The sequence below is a fragment of the Sinocyclocheilus anshuiensis genome, unplaced genomic scaffold (assembly GCF_001515605.1).
Source record: "Sinocyclocheilus anshuiensis isolate Anshui unplaced genomic scaffold, SAMN03320099.WGS_v1.1 scaffold369, whole genome shotgun sequence".
Classification (NCBI taxonomy): Eukaryota; Metazoa; Chordata; class Actinopteri; order Cypriniformes; family Cyprinidae; genus Sinocyclocheilus; species Sinocyclocheilus anshuiensis.
This window is the reverse complement of record NW_015540935.1, coordinates 208,255-218,921: the sequence shown is the minus strand read 5'-3', so window position 1 is coordinate 218,921 and position 10,667 is coordinate 208,255. Positions and strand designations below refer to the sequence as shown.

Genomic DNA, 10,667 nt, shown 5'->3' with positions numbered 1-10,667 from the left:
TACTAGTAGTTTGAAAGTTAAAATAGTTTTAAAGATTAAAGTTTGAATGTTTTCAAGGCAATACAGTCTATCAGAAAAACAGATAAGTATAATACATATTATATTGCTGGGGTGGCTGCTAGGCTGTTTCTAGCATGACTAGCATGTTGATAACATGTTTTTAGCATGATTAGCATGTTTCTAACATGGTTAGCATGTTGCTAGCATGATTAACAAGTTACTAGCATGTTTCTAGCATGGTTAGCATGTTACTAACATGTTGTTAGCATTATTAGCAAGTTAATAACATGTTGCTAGCATGATTCTAGCATGATTAGCATGGTACTAGCATGGTGTTAGCATTTTGTTAGCATGATTAGCAAGTTACTAACATGTTTCTAACATGGTTAGCATTGTTGATAGCATGATTAGCGAGTTACTAGCATGTTTCTAGCATGATTACCATGTTACTAGCATGTTGTTAGCATTATTAACAAGTTTCTAACGTTGCTATCATGATTCTAGCATGATTTGTTTCTAGCATGATTAGCAAGTTACTAGCATGTTTCTATGCTAATCCAGCTAAAACCAGTTGATTCAGTAAAAAAAACAGCTAAGACCAGCCTAGTCTGCTAAAAAAATGGCCAAAACCACTTTAAAACCAACTTGGGAGACCAGCCAAAGCAGTCAATCAGCTTAGGCTGGTTTTAGCTGTTTTTTTTTTCAGTAGGGAGTTGTTAAGCTTTGCTATAGCAATAGACAGCTTAAATACACCATAAGTCTTATTGTATAAAAGTTTTCACCCCCTCAATGAAAGTCTATTGGATTTTAGGTGGTTTTGATAGTCTGGTTTACGAAAACCGTAAGCCGGATCAGTTAGAAAAGATATAGCAACCCGAGTCAGACCAGTCTGAAGGTCTGACCCGAGTTTGGTGGTTGTAGCTTTCAAAGTCTAGGAGGAGATACATTTTAAAATTTGGTCTCAGAAGAAGAAGAAAAAGAAGAAGAAGAAGAAGTTTAAATAGGATTTCAGTAAGCTGGCTTTTTCAAGCCAACTTAATTATGAAACATTGGTTTAATACAGATATGTTTTGTACCAATTTTGCATGTTTTTGAAAATATATTTTCTAAGGATGGGAACATACTAGAAGTTTTTGTAACATTCTAGCATATTGTGTAATATTCTAGTGCTATTCTATATTCTGTAATAATAAAAGCTGCATGCATAATAAAGTTATTGTGATCTGCCAAATTATCAGACTTTTGTAAGTCATACGTCCTGATGACCTCATTGTTTGAATAGATTTACATGGAAAATGGTTGGTTTAGGATTTACTTTGAAACTGTTTTAACTCAGTTACAATACATTACAAAGAGGCAGCAAGTAACACATTGAATTACATATGAATTAAAGTAGAAAAACTGAATTTCTTTTTTTTTTTTGTAAAACATACTCCAATAATCATTGTGTGTGTGTGTGTGTGTGTGTGTGTATGTATGTCTAGATAAAATGTATTATATTAAAATGTATTACAAATTTATATTTGGGAAGTAAACTATGTGTCAAATGAATGTGTGGAAAATCATTAAGAACATCTACCTGTTTTTCCTTTTCAGTTTCATGTTACTGCTTAATTTAGAAATTGCTTCAAGAAAGGAACAGATTAAAAAATACTTTGCAAGTCACACTTCATTAAAGCCTGTGTAAAAATAATATCCATTTTTTTTCACTGCACATACTGAAAATTGTGCTGTTCACAGAAATCTCCAGTTCATTCCATGTTCTGTGAAACTTGTCTGAGCAACAGCTGATGAAGCAAAAGGAGAATAAAAAAGCAGTTCAAACATGTACAATGGTTTGAGATGAAGTGTAGCATGTCACACTGCAGGGCACGGCATGAAATGTGTGTTTCCTTTAGAAAGCCAATGCCACGCTCTACCAGTAGAGCTACAGGAACTCAATTTTATAAGTAATTATTGTTGCAGGCAGGGTAACTGAAATCGAGTGGGACTCAAAATTGAAGACATTTTAAATGTCTTCCTTATGTGACACAGTGAGTGCAGGTCAGACTCTACTAATGAACCAATCAAAGGCTGCGTTTACACTTGGCATTAACATGTGACCAGTATCCGGATGTTGTCCACATACACATTGAAAAGACAAGTGTAAACGCGCTTCTGATCGGAATGTTATCCGATCAGCGTGTCCTGGGGCCTCATTTATAAAATGTTGCATATAAACCATCCTAAATTTGTTCTAAGATAATTTCTCAAAAGTGCATTAGTGCGATTCAGAGAAAACGAACGTGCGCACAAAAACACGTGCGTATACGCCTCTCTTCCAGATGTGACATTTATAAATTGCAAATTATCTTGAAATTGTGCGCAGCTGACTGGTGTCAGATCTCCTGTAAAAAAAACAAAAAACAAAAAAACAATATGGAATAAACTGTGTAGGCCTACAGAAAGCGAGTAAAGAACTCTCAACATTAGGCTACCATAAAGGTCAATTTAATCTCGCAAAAACTATGAACTATAAAAAATCTGACTACACTGCACAATTAATCTCTTAAGCCCCGTTCACACCAAGAACGATAACTATAAAGATAACTATAAAGTGATCACAACGATATCGTTTCTCTGTGTCGTTATCGTTATAGTTGTGGTGTGAACTATGCTATTCTTTAATATTGAGAACGATTTTTAGAACTATATCTTTATCGTTATCTTTATAGTTATCGTGCTTGGTGTGAACGGGCCTTTACACTGCATCTTTGTTGTTTATGATGAATTCGGTGCTTGCATGTATATACACCGCTTTTATTATTATTGCAGCTTAGATGTTCAAATAGCTGCAGTACTCAGACTTTGCCACAAGAAAAGTGCGTACACCTGCTCAGACCCTGATGTGGCGGTAAGTACTTTTCCATGTCAAAGACCGTTTTTATAAATATGTACGTTGCCGTGGATGAGGCCCCTCTGGACCAGGGGCCTCATTTATAAAATGTGCGTATGCACAGATTTGATCTTAGAGTGTGCGTACGCACATTTTATAAATGAGGCCCCTGGTCCAGCGGTAGTCGAGGACACATTGTGATCAGATCTCAGTGTAATGTAAACGCAATCCAGCCATCGTGTCTGCATTCGCAGGTCGACATCACGCAAAACGCCGCCCACATCTCTCCCGATCTGTCGGAAGAACAGAGCGCTAGTGAGACTCCTACATTTATTTTGATTTGTAAAATGTCCCACAACTGAAAATAGTTTTCAAAAGAAAACCCACCACTTCAGGTCGACTTTGCACCGCAGACTTATTTAAATATTGCGCGGGAAATACAGATCCGATCGGTTATCCAGATCGAGAAATCAGCTGATGTTGTCAAGTGTAAATGCGCCGTGTCCTGATTGACTGATGATCCGATCTGCTTGATCAGATCACGGTGATCGCATGTTAATGTCAAGTGTAAATGCAGCCAAAATCAGCTGTCAAATAGTTTCTGTTGGTCTTAATTTTAGGCCTTAAAAAGATCTTGAATCAAAGCAGAAAGTCTTGAAGAAGTCATGGCATTAAATGTGACATGCTCTACAAAAAAAATTTATATCTTCCTCAGTATTTTTGTTTTGCTTTCCAATACAAATATCTAAACATCCTTAAAGCAAGATACTTGAGACTACAAAATGAAGATATAAAGTCTTGTTTTTCTGAGAAAATGAACAAAATTAATAACATTTATGCTTAAAAATAACCAATTTTATCAAGGCATACGAAAACCTCTTTTCCCTTTGCATTAAATTGATTTTTCACAGAAAACAAGACTTCTTATGTAATTTTGCTTCTTAAGGAAATGTATCTTGATTTAAGAATCTTTAGACATTTGCACTGGAAAACAAGACAAAAAATCAAGAACATCAATGTTTTTTTGTTGTTGTTGCAGTAGTAATTATTTTCATATTCTAGTATTTAGGAGCAGAGCTATTCAAAAGATTTTTTAAGATGAATTAAAAAGTAATGGAGATCGTTTGGAAGTTGTATTTTTACACTTTGAAAACATTTGTGTGCTCCCCAGACATTCATCATACATTGAGGCTTACGATATGAATTTGAGTTTTGCTTACTTCTTCCATTGTCCTCATCAGTAAAAGCAACAAAATGTCCAAAAATAAACCTAGATTTGCATTTCCTGATGGAAAAGCAGCAAAATAAAGAACTAACATGATATTTAGAAATGTTGTAAACCCAAATAAGGAACAGGGAGAGAAAGATTGATAGTACATTAAATAGACGTAAGAACAAAAATCAATCATGATTCATTATGCAAATTCAGTTCTACATTTTTTAACAATAAAAGGGAGATTTTTAGACTTTAATCTGAAATGTGTTGAACGACAGGCTATAGAATGTTGAAAAGTTTGAATGGAGTTTGTACAGTAAGTAGTTTAAGCTGAATTAATTTCTTAAACTTGGGTAGAAGAAAAACAGAATGTCTGAGTAGCCTAATATCAATAAAAGCACCTTGGAAATATATTCAACTTAAGCAAACTTTTTCACACTGCTTTCATCCATCATCACTGAATCAGACCTTGCTTTTAAGGCCGTAACATCAAACATTCATAATCCTTGCACATACACATCTAACAAAGCGCATGGCTGAGTTCTGCTCCATTACGCTGCTCTGCACCTTTAAACAACAGGGATTCCTGTCCAAAATGGTCAGCTTTGCTTTTTCTCAAAACAAATGCTGTCTTTCCTTTAGCTATGAATTATTATAGAACTTAATTTAATTTGATCAGTTAATGTTTAGTTAAAATAGTAAAGTTAAAGTTAATGCTTTCTGATAAATGTAGTTTTTAGGCTTTGGCCAAAGTAAATGAAATGCTGCATCAAGCAAATGAAATGATACGTGCCTTGATTTCTGTTGTCTGTGTACAACAACGCACAACTCAACTCCTCTAGTGACTATGGATGGTTAAAAGATACAAGCAAAAAGAACAATCAGTCAGTATGCAAATAGATGTAAGACAGAAGACCAATCACAATGCAGTATGCAAATATTACAATAATGTTATTGTTTTTGTTAGATATTGAATGTCATTCTGTAAGATATTTTCTAACCTGTATACTGTCACCTTCATATATACTCAATTTCAGAATCTTTTATTTCGTTTTTATGAGACAGTCCTCTGAGCTGAAAATGTCATATGATGGATCACTGTATATAAGAACTAGAAAAACTGTCACTGCTTAAAAATGTGATTTATATGTTGCATATGAGTGTCCATCGACGGAGAAAGAAGCTTTTTGCTATAGCATCTACCAGCAGGGGTAAAATACCGCCGCTAACAAGCCACACTTTAACCCCCTGATGCTACCTTGCATCAACGTAAAATCATGGACAGCAACCAAACACTTACATTTAAAGTGGTTTTGTTTTGCCTTTTATTTGCAACACAGGCATGGAATTCAGTTCAAAGGTGGCGTAAAGCGTCTGATCACTGTTTGGTCACTCAGACTGTGGATATTGCTCAGTATACATTGAGAACACACGGCAAATAACACAGCGCACCAAAACAGGTTACACAGACGAAATAGAGACGGGTGACTGCCTTATTTTTGTAAACAGAGTGAAGTTACACATTCTCATTGCAAAGAGGGACTTGGTCCAGCTCCACCCTTTAAAGGGAAAGCAATTATGTACCCGCATTAGTGCATGCAAAAACACTGATCACCTTAGTTAATGAAGCCAAGAGGGCACTGTGCCCTCATTGTTGATGCTTCTGTTTCACTGCCGGCAGGCAGAATCAGAACAAAGGTGAAATACAAGAAGAACAGATACTCAGGGAAACCATAGACGAAAGATTTACAGACACTGCAACTGAGGTTGCTTTATCTTAACCATAGAAATGAACTCTAATGGACAATCCAATAGTAGACACGCAGTTTGGATGAATCCATTTATGGGTCAAATAACCAGCATTCTCTATTTTTTGGCCTTTATAACTATCAACACCAGAGCCATGCCTTTGGCTGACCTGAATTCGGAAGTCAGAAATGTGTTTACTTTGAATCTAGTCACTGCCGAGGTCTTCTACCTCGTAGATTAAGGTTGTTTGCTGTGTCCTAGTAACAAGTAGGGCTTTAGCAACAATAACAAACGGATCCCTCCAACTGGAATCCATCCAATCATCTATGACATCACGAGCTGTTTAGCACATTCCCATAACTGTAAAATACCACCATCCCTAGCTTCCTTCAGGACGTGTGTTTATATTTCCATACCATCAAGTCTCCAAACAAGCTAGTTACAAAAACTAGTCAAGTGAGATAAATGGCTAGGTCTTGGAAATTAGCAAATTAGTTGAACTCAAGGGATTCCAGAAACTGTGCAAACAATATCCACTGGAAACTTGTGCCCATTTGTAGGTTGGGTTATTCCAAGTGTATATCACTATATAAGGCTCCTTCAAATTACCATGGGATCTGGCAAGCCATTAACCTTGATGTAATGATTAAACCTCGGCTCACTGGAAGGGACCTGAGCCATAGCTTTTGTTCAACTGTAAGCATTGCTGCTCAAGCTGGTCCAGTAACTTGTCCACAGAGTCCTCTTTGTTTTCCAGCTTGAGATACTTCCTGGCGCTTCCGAGATCTAGCCGAGGCCAGCTGCGGTGCCTCTGCTCTTCCACAGGTATAAGGTCAAGGTTTGTAACGCCAACTCCAACCATGTTCACGCACACCTCTGAGCTGGACTGCCTTGGAAGCAGTCTATGGTGACCCATAGAAGACACAGGCTTGTCCTCTGAATACACCAGATCCCTGGGCAGCATATGTGGTTTAGTCCTATGGCTCATGCTGTAGGATCGTCTGGGTGGGAAGGAGAAGATCTCCAAGTCCTCCCCACCCAGAGTGGACATAGAGGATGCGGTCATACAGTTGCTCAGTCCAAAGTGACTTTCTTGCCGCAGATCCAGTGCAGAGTTGGTCCCCCGTTCCTCTGTGCAAAAAAACTCTTTGCTGTCGTTGCAAGAGTTGGAGGAGTGAATCGAGGGGTTGGAGGAAGAGTCCTGATGATGAAGAACCTCAGTGTGCACCGTGTCTTGCTGCTGAACGCTGTCCTCCTCATCCATGCTCTTCACTTGGAGTAGAGGCTCCGAACTGGACATTTCTTGGAGGCAGAGGATGTTCAGGTGGGCTGCAGGTAAACTGCTGACCCATTGGTAGTGCCTGGCAAGAGAGTTCACCTGCAAGAGGTCTGCCGAAGGCATGGCTGCAGAAACAGAGCAAATGACGCTCCGCATCTGAGCCAGAAGCATTTGAGTTTCCCTGTCCCGATTCTCATAGAGTACCGTATTGGCACAAATAAGTATGAAGAGTCCCACTCCCATAATGACAGGTCCTAGTAGTTTCATCCTTTCACTATGAACCAGACTTGCTGCTGAAAACAGTCCTTTGGACCCTAATCCCCATCCTGATGCACTTCCAGAGGATCCTTCCTCTGTCGTGTCCACTGATGATCGATGGGCCCTGTACGGCCAGTAGCCTGCCACAGCAAGCGCGGTGCCAACAACAACAACCACCACCCCAAGCACCACAAAAGCACCTGGCATGGAACGGATACGCAGTTTTCCCTGGATTACACTTTCCTTCTTTCTCCTGGAGTGAAGACTGAACCGTGGCAAGCGTTGGCGGGAAGGTGTGGCTGACGTCCGGTCACGGGACTTCTGACTCCTCATGGCATAGACTGGTCTGTAATGGGCCCTAATGGGAGTCTGAAAAGGGTGAAGAGGGAAAAGTGAGATCAAGGTTAAGGTCGAGTGGTGACATGCTTTCAGTTATGCATTCAAGTCAAGAGAACTTTTTCATCTTAATGGTTGCTTCAGACCCCTAAAGCAATATGCAGTATGTGCATATTGACATATGCATATACATAAAGACACTGCAGCATGAGATGTTTAGAGAGTAACTCCATTCTGATGCCTCTGTGTGGTGCACCACAAACAAATCATAAACTGTATTAAATCTATTTAAACAAATCGTATAGACTCTAAATATAACCATCCTTAGAAGTAAAGTGGCTGATGCTGTGTTTTATTGCAGCGAGAGTATTCCCAGTCCCTCAAACAATTTGTAAACTGTTGCATTAGTTTTAAGGCATGGCATATTTCTTTAATACACTGACAGATAAACTACCCAGCTGGATTCCCAAAGGGAGCTCCAGATTTTAAACATGGTTTGCTGATTTTAGGTAATCTACGACAACATTTCTTTATGATGTTGATATTAACTTGAAGAAGAAACAGGTGTGCAGGGGAAGCCTTGCACTCATTGCACTGACCGAGGCAAAAATAAATTGAACCACTAAGAATCTCCAAAGTCTATGCCACATTTGGCTGAGGAAGAATGTGGGGAAAAAAAGAACAGTCCATAAATGAGAAATTATATGTGGCCAATCCACTTTGGAATAACAAACGCTCCATTGGCAGAGGTTTCTCAACAACTCTGAAAATGTCATTTACAATTCCGCCAACTCACTTGGTTTGTTTAAACTCATGGGAAATGCTTTGGACGTTCTGCTAGAAAACTTAGATCAGATAGAACTTGTAAGCAACATGTCAGTATTCAGAAATGCAAAGAAATATGGCCAAATGTAAACATTGAGGTTATGGCCAAATGTGTATAATAATAATATGTAGTTTTGGCACTAACTGCTTTTTGCAATGCTGCGTCATAAATGATTGAACTTACAACTATGCAAATGTCAAACTCCGTAAGTAAAATGAGACGCACACAGAAAAACAATCTGTAGTACATGCATCTCGGAGCATATGTTTGGACTGATTCATCAAAAGGCTGGACTGATGAATTCCAGACCTCTTTTTTTTCCCATTACCAAGTTCAGCTTTACGTTCAATGGCTGTTCACTCTGGTTTCCAAATGGGTGAAATTAATTATACAAGAGTATACAATATATACAGCAGATGTAGATCAATCAATGAATCCGAATTGTTCAATGTTTCAAATTATTTTTGATTATCTGTGCAGATTATTATTTAAACACCTTAGTCATCTCTTTGTAGACAGGACTCTACATGACTGTCGCATACAATCGTGTCTGAACACTCAAATATTCCTGCCATCATTGGCATAAATGCATGTACAGTCTAAAATTAATCGATTGTGACACAGATTAATTTACATGTTGCATGTAAAATGAAGGGGGGAAGAAGTCTATTCATAATCATTTTTGACATTGCCGTAAGCCTCACAAAACATTATGTTGTGGCTGTAACATCACAAAAAAAAACAAAAAAACTTTTTTTAATATAGGGCTCAATCTCCAGTTCCTTTGTGCATGCTGTATAATGCACCACATTTAAAATGTTCAAAAATGCACCAAATGAGATATGCAATTCATTATCATTTCAGACACATTTCAGGACGCTTTTCAAAGACTGTCCATATTGTGCTAAAACGATAAAAGACATCAAAACATGTTTTTGTATTTTTTGTTATTAATAGTAGGCTCAATCTCAAATTCATTCATTCCAATAAATCTATGTCTCTCTCTGTATATCACATGGAATGAAACAGCCCTACATGTTGAAGCCACCATTTCTCGATCTGCGCCCAAACTTGAGATTAGACTTCTTCAATAACATTATACATCTATCGACCTCTAATAAGGTCAAGTCAGTTTCTGTACTGATGTTGCCGCTTTGGCGCTACAGGTTACAAATGTATCAAAGGCGCCTCAATAGTCAATGCGAATACTTGCCTTTGTTACAGTGTATCGCGTCCGCGTTCCATCGTTCTACCGCGCTGGACACGCGTGTTCGTGATGCTCTTCTCCCGCTGCGAAGTTTCGCGGCTCCCCGTCAATCCAGACGCGCGTGAAGTCCCATGACAGCTCTTCCTCCCCAGAAGAGGACACTGAAGGGTTAAAAGAACGGACTTTCTAAAGACAGAGAGAGAAGGTACATGTGGCTCCATCATCAGTAGTCACCGTCCGTCCCCCAGCGTCCACGTTTCGTGTTGTCCCCTCGGTGAAGTGTTGAGGAGAGCGCCGCCCTCGTCGAGACTCGATGGAGTGACCAGACTTCAGTTCGCTTTCCATACAGACACAAACGTTCAACAGGCTATATTGCTCTCTTTTGGGTTTTGAAGAATACATTAATACATGCTGGTGGATATGAATATAAACAGGTTTGTAATGTAATATTGAAAGAACAGAAGAGGAAAATGATATAGAAAAGCAGGCACACAAGTATAGACATACCAGACACCGGACAGCCTTTTCCTCTTATCTGAATGTTGGCGACATCTTGTGGAATTATTTTTACATGTAGAGGCGGGAAAGTAATTGCTTACAAATGTCCTTTATAGATTATTATATATATATATATATATATACAGTGTTGGGGAAAGTTACTTTTAAAAGTAATGCATTACAATATTGCGTTACTCCCTAAAAAGTAACGAATTGCGTTACTTAGTTACTTTTTATGGAAAGTACTGCGTTATATTACTTTTGCGTTACTTTCGCGTTACTTTTTAAATATGAACAGGGCTTGATTGTTTTTTAATATAAGAAGTTCTATTTATAGCAAATATAAATGCCCTTTCACACCAAAAAGTGTAATGAATAAACCTCAGGCTGAAGGAAAAGTAAATTCACGTCTGTACAGTAGAA

The 10,667-nt window shown here is 38.3% G+C and overlaps 1 protein-coding gene across 1 annotated transcript; it reads right to left on the bottom strand.

Annotated features, from left to right (window-relative positions):
* Nucleotides 1–5,352: 5,352 nt before the first annotated feature.
* On the bottom strand, nucleotides 5,353–10,141 carry tmem200b (transmembrane protein 200B). Its single transcript, XM_016487584.1, has 2 exons — nucleotides 9,753–10,141; nucleotides 5,353–7,746 (listed from the first exon to the last, which is right to left on the bottom strand). The coding sequence occupies exon 2, from the start codon at nucleotides 7,708–7,710 to the stop codon at nucleotides 6,499–6,501; it is 1,212 nt and encodes a 403-aa protein (XP_016343070.1). The 5' UTR covers nucleotides 7,711–7,746; nucleotides 9,753–10,141; the 3' UTR covers nucleotides 5,353–6,498.
* Between the last annotated feature and the right edge of the window lie 526 nt (nucleotides 10,142–10,667).

What these genes read in the sequence shown, in the direction of transcription:
- tmem200b (XM_016487584.1), bottom strand. Translation starts at nt 7,710, where the DNA reads ATGAGGAGTCAGAAGTCCCGTGACCGGACGTCAGCCACACCTTCCCGC.